The 13,796-nt window shown below is 40.7% G+C and overlaps 1 protein-coding gene across 7 annotated transcripts in view; it reads left to right on the top strand.

The window, feature by feature from the left end:
- TSHB (thyroid stimulating hormone subunit beta) overlaps positions 1-10,509 on the top strand; it is a 160,754-nt gene extending 150,245 nt beyond the window's left edge. For all 7 annotated transcript variants that reach the window (XM_068269659.1, XM_068269662.1, XM_068269661.1 and 4 more), the window contains one exon: positions 9,341-10,509. In XM_068269659.1, the coding sequence (XP_068125760.1) occupies positions 9,341-9,607 (267 nt within the window). In that variant the 3' untranslated portion in view covers positions 9,608-10,509. The remainder of the gene's footprint in view (positions 1-9,340) is intronic.
- The last annotated feature ends 3,287 nt before the right edge of the window (positions 10,510-13,796 follow it).

Here is a 13,796-nt window from a genome sequence, read left to right on the forward strand (position 1 = left end):
CCCAAATGTAATTCACTTTTTCTCCTGAGTTTTCTCCTAGGAGATAATTTTTCATCATTTGTTTAAAATACCTTTTCGGCACTTTGTAATGAAAAAAGTAACATAAAGTAGGTGAAAACGTACTGTAAAAATGATTTTGAGTATTTATTTGTTTGTAAGTGGTTTAAAAAGAATTTTATTGACAACGTTGAAAAATATAACCTAGGAGAAAACTCAGGAGAAAAAGTCAATTGCATATGGGCCAGTGTGCGGCATGCTGAAAGAGCCACGACAAAGAAGTGGACATGGCTACAATAGATTGTGAGTGAAAGCAAATAGTGAACAGAACATAAAAGTATGGGAACCTACGTCACATTTTGTAGATATAGTATTAATTTGTATCAAACATGCATTGTACCTCATATATTACTGGGCCGTAAGCAAGTGTCATAGCTTCTTATGACATTATAAGATATATATATACTGTATATATATATATATATATATATATATATATATATATATATATATATACACAGTGGGTTGCAAAAGTATTCGGCCCCCTTGCAGTTTTCCACATTTTGTCATATTACTGCCACAAACATGCATCAATTTTATTGGAATTCTACGTGAAAGACCAATACAAAGTGGTGTACATGTGAGAAGTGGATCGAAAAGCATACATCATTCCAAACATTTTTTACAAATAAATAACTGCAAAGTGGGGTGTGCATAATTATTCGACCCCCTGAGTCAATACTTTGTAGAACCACCTTTTGCTGCAATTACAGCTGCCAGTCTTTTAGGATACGTCTTTACCAGCTTTGCACATCTAGAGACTGAAATCCTTGCCCATTCTTCTTTGCAAAACAGCTCCAGCTCAGTCAGATTAGATGGACAGCGTTTGTGAACAGCAGTTTTCAGATCTTGCCATAGATTCTCGATTGGATTTAGATCTGGACTTTGACTGGGCCATTCTAACACAGAGATATGTTTTGTTTTAAACCATTCCATTGTTGCCCTGGCTTTATGTTTAGGGTCGTTGTCCTGCTGGAAGGTGAACCTCCGACCCAGTCTCAAGTCTTTTGCAGTCTCCAAGAGGTTTTCTTCCAAGTTTGCCCTGTATTTGGCTCCATCCATCTTCCCATCAACTCTGACTAGCTTCCCTGTCCCTGCTGAAGAGATGCACATCCAGAGCATGATACTGCCACCACCATATTTGACAGTGGGGATGGTGTGTTCAGAGTGATGTGCAGTGTTAGTTTTCCCCAACACATAGCGTTTTGCATTTTGGCCAAAAAGTTCCATTTTGGTCTCATCTGACCAGAGCACCTTCTTCTACATGGTTGCTGTGTCCCCCACATGACTTGTGGCAAACTGCAAACGGGACTTCTTATGCTTTCTGTTAACAATGCCTTTCTTCTTGCCACTCTTCCATAAAGGCCAACTTTGTACAGAGCATGACTAATAGTAGTCCTATGGACAGAGTCTCCCACCTGAGCTGTAGATCTCTGCAGCTCGACCAGAGTCACCATGGGTCTCTTGACTGCATTTCTGATCAGCGCTTTCCTTGTTCGGCCTGTGAGTTTAAGTGGATGGCCTTGTCTTGGTAGGTTTACAGTTATGCCATACTCCTTCCATTTCTGAATGATCGCTTGAACAGTGCTCCGTGGGATGTTCAAGGCTTTGGAAATCTTTTTGTAGCCTAAGCCTGCTTTACATTTCTCAATAACTTGATCCCTGACCTGTCTTGTGTGTTCTTTGGACTTCACGGTGTTGTTGCTCCCAATATTCTCTTACAACCTCTGAGGGCCTCACAGAGCAGCTGTATTTGTACTGACATTAGATTACACACAGGTGCACTCTATTTAGTCATTAGCACTCATCAGGCAATGTCTATAGGCAACTGACTGCATTCAGATCAAAGGGGGCCGAATAATTATGCACACACCACTTTGCAGTTATTTATTTGTAAAAAATGTTTGGAATCATGTATGATTTTCGTTCCACTTTACTGTGTACACCACTTTGTGTTGGTCTTTCATGTGGAATTCCAATAAAATTGATTCATGTTTGTGGCAGTAATATGACAAAGTGTGGAAAACTTCAAGGGGGCCAAATACTTTTGCAACCCACTGTATATATATATATATATATATATATATATATATATATATATATATATATATAAAACCACCCAGGTCAGAGCAGTGCTGGATATGCCCCTGTGCTGGATATAGTTTTATATTTACAAAACAAGCCTGACATGCATATGTTACCATATTTTTAGATTTTTGGACCATAAGACGCACTTTTTCTCCCCCAAAAGTGGGGAGAAAAATTCAGTCTTTCTTATGTACGGAGTACAAGGAGTCCCCAACTTCCAAACACCCACCAATACAAACATCTGCTGACCTGTGGTCATGTTGGGGACTCCCTGTATTGTGCTGCAGAGTAATCTGGAACAGAAACTCACCTGCTCTGGGCATGACCTCTTGGAACCATGCAGTGAACCGCTTTCCTCCGTTCATGGGCTGTAGCCAATCTCTGCGGCGCCGCTGTGTGCACGTGACCTGCTGTGTGGTCATGTGGATAGAAGTGTTGTGATGACTTTGTTGTGAGAAGTACAGAGTGGTTATGGCGGTAGACAGCACCATGGTGTGTACGTGACCCACTGTACGGTCACGTGAGTAAAGTGTTGTGCTGCCTCGGCTGCCTGTGATAGTGCTGGGTAGGGCCACGTTGTACATGGATGGTGGGGGTTTCCCCTCTTCCTCCCTGCTCAGTTACATGGGATCTCAGAGAGATGCAGAGGGACACAAGGGGGCTGCAGAGGGATACAAGGAAATCTCAAGAGGGACAAAAGTGGGCCCGCAGAGGAACACAAGCTGATGCAAAGGGACACACGGGGGGGGGGCACAAATAGACACAAGGGGGCACAAAGAGATGCAGAGGGACACAAGGGGATGCAGAGGGAAACAGGGGCACAGACAGACACAAGGGGACACAAAGGGATTCAAGATGGGAGCGCAGACGTGTGCAAGTGGAGAGTAAAGGGACACAAGGGGGGTGCAGAGGGAAACAAGGGGGTTGCAGAGGCACACAAAGTGATGTAGAGGGACGCAAGGGCGGCACAGAGAAACACAAGAGTTACAAGGGGGATGTATAATTTGGGAGGTATTGGGGGGAGAAGATCCACAAGATGTCCCTTCGCCATGGACCCACCAGGTTTAGCATATTTTCTCCCTGACAATTGTCCTCTAAACCTACGTGCATCTTACGGACGGGAGGTCTTATGGTCAGAAAAATACGGTAATTATGTGTACTAATTACCAATAACAGTTGGATATTAATAACATGCAGATAATACCAAATACAAATAAATACTAATGACATGAAACACTAAATACTTTTAGATAGTACAAAAGATAATTCCAACGATAGGCAGATAACAATGCAAAACAGATATTACTAAATACTACAAGCAGTTAATGCCAACAATAGGCAGATAGGCAATAGGCAGATATCAATGATTGCAGATATTACCAAAGAAAAACAGATAACACCAATTACAGTTAAAGAGTACCTAAATTAAAAATGACAGTTTGCTTTAAACCTACACACGTGATAAAATGTGGTTTTCTGACTCCCAGGGTCTGTATTCCACATATGGGCCCATATGCAATTCACTTTTTCTCCTGTGTTTTCTCCTGGGAGATATTTTTAAACTTGTCAATAAACCCTTGTCAATTAAGAAAATTCTCAAAATAATTTTGATACTATTTTTTCACCAACTTTAAGGTCATTTTTCAATTGTAAAATGCTTAAAAGTTATTTTAAAGAGAATATGAAAAATATCACCTAGGAGAAAACTTAGTCAAAAGTCAATTGCATATGGGCCATGGTCTTAAAAATCCCCCAGCGTGAAATTTGCCCCTGGCATTTTTTTTTCTTTGCAAACCATAGGTGCAAAGGATGCTGGAGAATTGATGTCATAACTCCATCCCTCATGTCCATGTGATCTAATCTAGGCAGACAGACATCTGAAATAAGAATTATAGCAGACAGACATGATAAGATAGGCTGCAGCAGTTTTCCTGTCTTTTCTCTGTACTACAGTTTGTGAAAAGAGAAGTAATTTGATCAGGCAGGCAGACTGCAGGGGAAGTAGGGGCAGGTGAGTTAACCATGCTGAAGAGGTGGGCACAATGCTTTCAGCTTCAGGAGGAATAAGGAAGTGCTCCTTATAGATATAAATGTGAGTCTGTTCTATCCAATATGATGTACCAAATGTAAACTTTATATGTTCATCTAACTGCACACAGTGCCTAGAAAACATATATGTATTGCCACTCAGACCTTTTTTTTTGGCTGGAAGTGGTCTTTAATATTAACCATAAGCAATAAATCCCAATAAAAGTCAGTAAGGGATCAGAAGGTTCTAATGACAGGTAGTAATACTAGTGGCTGAAAAGTGTAATGGTTAAGGGCTCTGCCTCTGACAGGAGACCAGGGTTCGAATCTCGTCTCTGCCTGTTCAGTAAGCCAGCACCTATTCAGTAGGAGACCTTGGGCCAGTCTCCCTAACACTGCTACTGCCTATAGAGCGCGTCCTAGTGGCTGCAGGTCTGGCGCTTTGAGTCCGCCAGGAGAAAAGCGCGATCTAAGTGTTCTGTGTTTGTTTGTTTGTAATAGGCATGTAGGGACAGACAGTCTTCAAAATCCACTATATACTCTCCACTACATACTACCTTAAATGTTCAGTGGAATATGTAATGGGGGACTCTGACAAAAAGACTTGTGGCCAAATTATTTTAAAGAGTCTTAATTCAGAAAACACATTCCCACATATAGAGTAAAATTATCATGAACATCTTTATTAACCACTTCAGCCTACAGGCCATTTTACCTGTCAGCGCACCTCCATTTATTTGGCCATAACTTTATTACTGCTTCTCACACGTGAATGATCTATATCGGGTTTTTTTTTGCCACAAATTAAGCTTTTTTGTGGGCACATTTTATCTTCAGTAATGACATTATTTCTATGCATTTTATAGGCAAATGCAAGGAAAAAAAAAAAGAAAAAATACACTATTTCTCCAATTCCATACTACTATAAATAAAACCCACCCATTTTATTTGCCCAATAGTCCCAGCTATCACAACATTTAACTACCCTAAGACCGCTCCACGCCAATGGGCGTGGCCGCGGTGGCAGCCCCAGGACCGCCTAACGCCAATTGGCATCAGGTCCTGGAGCCGGCTACTGAAGGAGATCACGCACAGGGTGCGCGCGCATCTCCTTTTTGGGGGCGGAGCTCCGCCCCGTCTTCAGTCTCAGACTGTTAGACGGAGTGATCGCCGTCTATTTACATCGATCAGCAGCAGAGCTCAGCTGCACTGGGGACAGCCGTGTGACATGGCTGTCCCCCTGGGGGACAAGAGAGCGATCGGCTCTCATAGGCAGAAGCCTATGACAGCCGATCGCCGTGATTGGCCGGTTGGGGGGAGGGAGGGGATTAAGGAAAAAAAAAAGGGAAATAGTAAAACATTTTATAAAAATGACAACATAAATATTTATTCAAAAAAAATAAACACTGGGGGGATGATCAGACCCCACCAACAGAGAGCTCTGTTGGTGGGGAGAAAAGGGGGGGAATCGCTTGTGTGCTGTGTTGTACGGCCCTGCAGCTTGGCCTTAAAGCTGCAGTGGCCATTTATGAAAAAAAGAGTCTGGTCTTTAGGGGGGTTAACCACTGTGGCCCTCAAGTGGTTAAATTATGTCCCTAGTACAATGTATGCCGCTGATATATTTGGAAATAAAGGTGTAACTTTTCTGTCTTGGGTTTTTTTGTGTCCCGTCAATTGCATGCCCTTATATACTAAAATAACAGTAATATACAACACAATGCTACCTAAAGAATGGTCAGGAGATGTGACAGGCCCTTACAACCACCCTTGACCATATGAAGATTCTTGAAATACTCTGGCTTTAACCACTGTGACCCACCGACTTATCTTGTTTTTTATCTTTAATTGTTCTGATTTACATCGTTCTATTATTATTATTTAGTTATCAGAATGTCTTCTGCATCTAAAAAACAGCTTAAACAGCAGGACTAACTGATATTTCTATTATCTCCTGCTTCTATAATTGTACAATCTGGAATTTCTGGACTAGTCTTTTATAAGCCTTTTATGCTTATCTAAAGGTGACTCAACCCAAGGTCAAAGGATGTATACCTTAAATTTGAGTCTATAAACTGATAATTGGGTTTTGTATTATTGCTTTTGCCACAGCACGCCTTCAGAACTAAGTCCAGACATTATCTTATGCATAGCATAATCTTGATGCTGCTTGATTACTCGCTCATGATGTACGATCTATCATACATTGATTGTTCCTGCTTCACTGTTTGTATGCATAAAGACTTGTTTGACTTTTATCCATACCAAAATAAAAAAGTGTTACAAAAAATAAATAAAAAAATAACAGTAATATACCCTCATGACATACATATAAAAAAGCTGTGTCCCTAAGGCAACTATTTATGGATTTTTTTTTCATGTGTTGGCTTGGTTACTGGGGTGGGGGGTTTACACATATACTTAAAGCAGAGAAACTGAGAGCCCAATATAGTGTAGTATGTATTGGATCAGGGAGAATTAGTGTAGAGTAAGTATTATACTTACAAACATGGGTTACCGTTTAGGCAACCACTATATAGGCAGGTGGGGAGATTAGACCTGTCCCCACTCAGGAATAAGATGTCGCTCTCTGAAGAAGGAAAGGAGGGTTTGTCACCCTTCCAACCACCAAGGGTGGATATCTTGACAAGTAGATGTACAGAGGCGCCAAAAGGATAAAATATGCTAAAATGTTTAAAATATTCGGGTGGCGGCGGTGGACCGGCCACTCAGAAATAGACTCGATGCTGTCGCTTAAGATAAAGACAATTTATTCACATACTCCATGAACAGTGGAGTATGTGAATAAATTGTCTTTATCTTAAGCGACAGCATCGAGTCTATTTCTGAGTGGCCGGTCCACCGCCGCCACCCGAATATTTTAAACATTTTAGCATATTTTATCCTTTTGGCGCCTCTGTACATCTACTTGACATATACTTAAAGTGGATCCGAGATAAACATTTACTCAGTCTGGGCAGGAGGAGGAGGTTACTAGCCATTGATTTCAGAGGCAGAAGGGAGGAGGGAGGAGGAGAGGGGACTGCATTTACACACAGGCAAGCTGATAGCATCTCCAGCCCTCAGCCTGTGACAATGTGACAAACAGAACATGGCTGCCCTCATTGTATCACAGGAATAAATAATCATAAACTTTTGAAGCTGTTTGCAGGTAGATATGCTGTGTAAACTAGCTAAACTTTAGATAAGATATATAGACAAGTTACTTGTTATAGTTAGTTTTTTATCTCGGATCCGCTTTAACACCATCCTCAGCATAGATAAAAGCTGGATAACTGGAATGAAGTTAGCCAGGAGTTATTTTCCTTTTGCAGATGCTAGAATCCTTATACACAGATAAAGCTAGATAATGCCACCCAATCAATTTGTTAGCACAATGGTAAATTTTTTGTAGGTGCTAATCTAATGATAGGTATACACGATGCAATTTTCTGACAGATTTACTGTCAGATTGATCATTTCCAACATGTCCGATCTGATTTCCTATAGATTTTTCACTTCCATTAATCATTTCTGCCGCCCGGACGTGAAGCTCACGTCCGGGCGGCTGCTCTGCTGCGGTGCCACGCTGCGGGCACGCCCCTGTGCTGTCCCCCGGTAGCCCTGGGATCAGTGAACGGGAACTTGGTTCCCGATCACCGATCCGTGTCCCCAGCAGAAAAACCGAAGCGCTCTTACAAGAGGCTTCAGTCTTTCTGCACGTAAAAATGTCTGCGTCCCCCTTGTGCTTCCACTTAGCGAGAAGCACAAGGAGAGAAATGGCCAAATAGTAAAACTACATCTACATATTTTTTTACGTTACAATTTACACATATAATAACATTAAACATTAACTGTTTATTTCCCACAACAAAATGTTACCCAAATAAATTTTTTAATGGAAAAAAAAAAAATTACAATTAAAAAAAAAAAAAGACAAATAGTTACCTAAGGGTCTGAAATTTTTAAATATGCATTTGAAGGGAGTATACTACGAACATTTTTTACATTATAAGCTTGTAAATAGTGATGGACGCAAAACGGAAAAAATGCACCTTTATTTCCAAATAATATATTGGCGCCATACATTGTGATAGGGACAAAATTTAAATGGTGTCATAACTGAGACAAACGGGCAAATGAAATACATAGGTTTTAATCATGGTATTGTGGAGTATTTTAAAGCTATAATGTCTGAAAACTGAGAAATAATGAATGTTTTCCATTTTTTTCTTATTAAACCTGTTAAAATGCATTTATAAAAAAAATAATTCTTAGCAAAATGTACCACCCAAAGAAAGCCTAATTAGTGGCGAAAAAAACAAGATATAGATCAATAAATTGTGATAAGTAGTGATAAAGTTATTAGTGAATGAATGGGAGGTAAAAATTGCTCTGATGCATAAGGTGAAAAATCCCAGCGGGCTGAAATGGTTAAAGATCGTTCGAAAAATCAATCGGAAAGCAGATCGGACATGTTGGAGATAATCGTTTTCACAGTAAATCTGTCCGAAAATTGCATCGTGTGTACCTACCAATACGCTTATTTTCAGATGATGTCTTATTTTGGGGGGAAACACTAGTAGTTTTCCTATACAAAATGTAAATACTGCATGCCATGCTGAAACACAAGCAGCATGCACAAAGCTTGTGGTTTGCAGATATTGGCTCTCACTTACAAGAAACTGATGATCATGTGGGTAAGAGTCTATTTCTTGCAGGCAGAGAACTCTGTCAGGCTCCCCAGAGCTATGATAGGATAAGCTGTGTGTCCTGGTAAAGGGTGAAGAGGTGAAGTGCTGCTGGTGCTTACCACTTTACGACAGATCAGGAGGGCTGGCTCCAACAAAAACACAAATTGTCTGACACATATACAGGACTGTTGAACTCACATTATACTGCTGCTCTCCTGAATCCAGGCTTTGTATTGAGCGTGACTTGCTGGTGTCATGTGGGCTGCAGCTAAGGCTTACATTCGGGGATGCCTTATATTTCAAGCATGCTAGGAATTCCTGCTAGGGCTTATTCTCAGGTGATGTCTTACTTTAGGGGAAATACAGTAGCATAAAAGTCATTGCTATTTGCGTTGTTGTAACAGATTCTTGGACTTTATTTTTAATAGAATAAGTGGTTAGAGTGCAGAAAGTGACTGTATTGTTTTCTTTTACAGGACACTAACGTGAAGGGAAAATTACCGAAGTTCCATCTGAATCAGAACATCTGCACATACAGTGACTTCATTCATAAGACTATTTCTATCCCAGGCTGTCCAATCCATGTTAATCCATCATATACTTACCCTGTAGCACTAAGCTGCAAGTGTGACAGGTGTAACACTGACTATGTTGACTGTGTACAGGATAGGATTGAGGCTAATTATTGCACAAAACCAAAAATGCCTACATCTTTTTTCTACATTAAAAGAAGCAAAATGTAATCAGATGACTAAAGTCATAGCATTTATTTAGTTTTAGACAGAGAAAGCAAAGCTTAGAATCTCCTTGTCATCAGTGTCCTCTCTGAGAGGAATCTTCCTCATTTTCTATCGCCACTGACCACCTGGGACCCACATTAAAGCCCTGCTGTCAAAGCAAAAAAACATGAGAGAAAATTTCAACAAGGACATAAATGGCAATAACAACCTTACAAATGTCTTAACCCTTTCCAATCCTATGTTTGACTTTGTCCAAAATTGGCCTTTTCCTCCATAGATCCAATGTTGGACATAGGAAAACTGGCTGCCGCTAGATGGTGCCATTGTTGCATAAAATTTGCCACAGCATCATCATCTTCAGATCAAAGTGTTGGACTAGTCCGACACTCTGATCCAATCCCCTGTGCATTTAGGCTGTCACTATGGGTGCCATTGCTAAATCTAGTCCGAAGCAGTGTGCATCAAACTGTTGGACAGTCTAACATTTTGATCCCCTCCAGCACCACTCAGCACAGCGTAATAACGGAATTACGTCTTTTTTCAACCCAAATATAACTATAAATTACACTGGTGCAAGGAGAGGGTGAAGTTGCATTGCATAAGCTGGCCCCACCATCCTCACCCGGATGCCATGTCACCTCCTTGCTGTAGAGCAAGGAGGTACAGAACCTCCGGATCACCACTGCAATTTTGCAATCACCCATGTCCCCCACCCCAGCACACCAGAAAAAATAAGGTGCTGGGTGGGGCTTGGGTGATTGCAAAATAAAATGGAAAGGGTTACCATGCCTATTTATTATCCAAAGTAAAAGAAAAACGTTTTGGCTGGTGTTCAGCTTTTAGGGATTGCATGAAGTGTCCCCAGACATGATTCCGTTTAAAAATAGAAACTGAATGTTGCATGCACTTTTATAGTTATATTGCTTTCTTAGTAGAGAAACTGAACATCAAAAACATATTGTTTAACATGCTTAATAATATAAAAGCTAAAACTAAACAATATAATTGTGAAATGTCAAGTCTCTGAATATGTTTTTAAATTTCTTTGACGTATGCAAATTCATGTGAGGTATCTTTAAACACGATGAGTGGACACAGCTTGGAAGCATTGATTTGTAGTGCTGATCAGTGCCTCTCTGGCTTAGCCACCCTAATATAAAGGGATTGCGCTCAAGGAAAATGGAAATCAATTAACATTTTCAACAGCCACAACCAAATGCAGCACTTATGTGTAAGGCCCAGTGCATACGAAAAACCTCTAGCAGATCTGCAAAACACTAGAGGTTTTTGAAGCAGATATCAGAGCGATTCTAGGCATGTTTTCTAAACATGCCTAGCGTTTTTTGGAGCGTTTTTGTGTAGCAGATTACAAATATTGTTACAGTAAAAGCTGTTACTGAACAGCTTCTGTAACAAATACGGCTGGAAAACCGCTCTGATCTAGTGTTTTTCAGAGCTGTTTTCCACTTTCCTATACTTCAACATTGAGGCAGAAACTCCTCACAAATCTAAAAAATGCTGCAGCCCCCGAGTTTGCATTTGTGGAAAAAACGAGCCGCTCTGGTGTGCACCAGCCCATTCACTTTCATTAGCCAAGCGGTTTCCCCCTGCAAGCATTTTTAAAAAAGCATCAGAACCGCTCTGATGTGCACCAGCCCTAACTGCAATTGAATACAAACAGGTACCAGACATCAATAGTGTACATTTTCAGTGTAATATTATCAGCAATTCTGCTGCCTTGCTTAGAAAATATAATACAGAATCTCAAAATATTCACACTTAATTTCCTTAATATCTAATTGTCACAGACCGCAAGGCCGGTCTGTGGATGGGGTCAATCGATCAGCGTCAGAAATCCTCTCACACGGTCATTTTGCTCATCACAAAGGGTAACCCGACTTTGCAATTTGATGAACTGACTCGCGGAGGGAGCGTTCAGGCGCCAACGGATTCACCACACACATACAATTCAAATATCTGTCACCAAGCGGGTTACACAGCCCGCTACTGTAATTATACTAGGACTTCGAGAACGCTCTATTAACCCTTAGCAGTATGCAGGAACCTGGGTCAGATCGTTATATCTGGGCCGGGTTCTCGCATACGGGTTATAAAGGCACACTTCTATTAGACAAAAAAAAAAGACAAATAGACAAGACAAATAACATTTATATTGCGCTTTTCTCCTTGCGGACTCAAAGCGCCAGAGCTGCAGCCACTAGGGCGCGCTCTATTGGCAGTAGCAGTGTAAGGGAGACTTGCCAAAGGTCTCCTACTGAATTAGTGCTGGCTTACTGAACAGGCAGAGCCGAGATTCGAACCCTGGTCTCCTGTGTCAGAGGCAGAGCCCTTAACCATTACACCATCAGCCAACTGCTACCAGGATAGCCATTTCAGGAGAATAGGTACGATTGTGTATGTTCAGCAACAGGTCATAACCGCTAAACGATTTTTAAAACGTTTAATAACAAAAATGCATTACATACAGTTATATACACCAATTAACATATACACGCAGAGCTTAAAAATAAAAAGGAATAAAATCAGAAAGTTCTTACTTAGTTATGGCTGATAGTCCATTTGGAGAATGAAGAAACAGAGTCCAGTTTAAAAGTAGGCATTCAGGTTAAGAGTCCTTGAACACAGCATGCGTCGGTTCTCCTTAAACGCAAGCATGGACTTTCCTGGTCGATGGAATTTGGAGAACTGGGTGGGTTTGTTCCCACCCCACTTTTATAGGACCTGAGTTTTAGGCTGTCACTACCTGGAAAGTAGGTGTGCTTAAGGCGGGGTTACCTCCTGGTCAGCAAAAGGGGCAGGATTTCTGTGCAAGCCTAAAATGACACAATTCACCAATATCCTACGCCATTTCTGTCTGGATTGGCGCACAGCGAATGCGAGGGCAGATTCGTAACCTGCGGCCGATGTGTGATCCGATGACACCAAATACCATTAGATTAGCACGTGTGGTCTGCTAGTAAGGAGTAGTTGAGTCCCCCTGGCAGCTAACGGGTTAGAAATTGGATTAATTATTAAGCTGATTTTTAGGAACCTGAAAATATATTTGTCTTTTTACTGCGATAATCACATCTTGAATTATTAATAAATGAAATGTGTCTATTGCCTGTTAACAGTTTTTGGCGGGAAGCAAAGGGACTGATTGTTATCTGCTGAGTCTGCTGAAGCTACTTCATGGTCACCATTTGGTCCTAGCTTGTAACACCTACTAGCTTGTAACACCTACAGTATGTGTCACCAGCTACGTGTGAAAAGCTGGAGGAGTTGGAGGGGGTGAGGGGCTCTGTTTTTAAGAGAAGAGAGGGAAAAAGACATCTATTGTACATTTACACAGGACTGACAGGAATGGTGCTGGACCATACGAAAATCGTTGGTGATTGCGCACAACTTTCCGTAATGTTCGCCACACTAATAATATATTATTAAATGTGTATATTCATCAACTGATGTAGTTGACTCCATCTTGCCAAAGTCCTACACTCCTGTGGTGGGTTAAAAAGACACTGAAGCGAAAGAAAATTATGATCTAGTAATTTGTATGTGTAGTACAGCTAAGCAATAAAACATTAGCAGCAGAGATGAGTCTAATATTATTTCCAGTACAGGAAGAGTTAAGAAACTCCAGTTGTTATCTATGAAAAAAAAGCCATTGAGCTCCACGACTTTCAAAGTCACAGAAAGCTCTGTCTTCTGAAGCTTATTATTTCAACTATCAGTCACTGTACAATATTTTCTTTTTCTCCCCAGAGGACAGGTCAATAGTTCACAAGCCTGCTCTGTAAAAACATTTAGAATGCTGCATAGTGTGTAAACTGCAAATATTAGAGAATGATGCAATGTTATATAAAACACTATATAACTGTAAATAAAAATATGAGAATATTTTCTTTGTTACTAATCCTCTAGTAATTATCCGTACTACACAACCAATTCATTATATCATATATTTTTTTCGCTTCAGTGTCTCTTTAAGCTCAAAGCTTATCCTCCTAAAGCTGTGTGTATTCATACATATGTGATTTAGGCCTCTTTCACAGTAGGACGTTGCGTTTGATGCAACATTAAGGTCGCATAACGTGCCCCTAATGCAATGCGTTGAAAGACTATAACTTGGACGTTATAGTACATTCTTTAGCCCTGCGTTTGGTGCACCGTTTTCGTCGCACAGTGATGG

This window comes from Hyperolius riggenbachi, chromosome 2 (assembly GCF_040937935.1).
Source record: "Hyperolius riggenbachi isolate aHypRig1 chromosome 2, aHypRig1.pri, whole genome shotgun sequence".
Lineage (NCBI taxonomy): Eukaryota > Metazoa > Chordata > Amphibia > Anura > Hyperoliidae > Hyperolius > Hyperolius riggenbachi.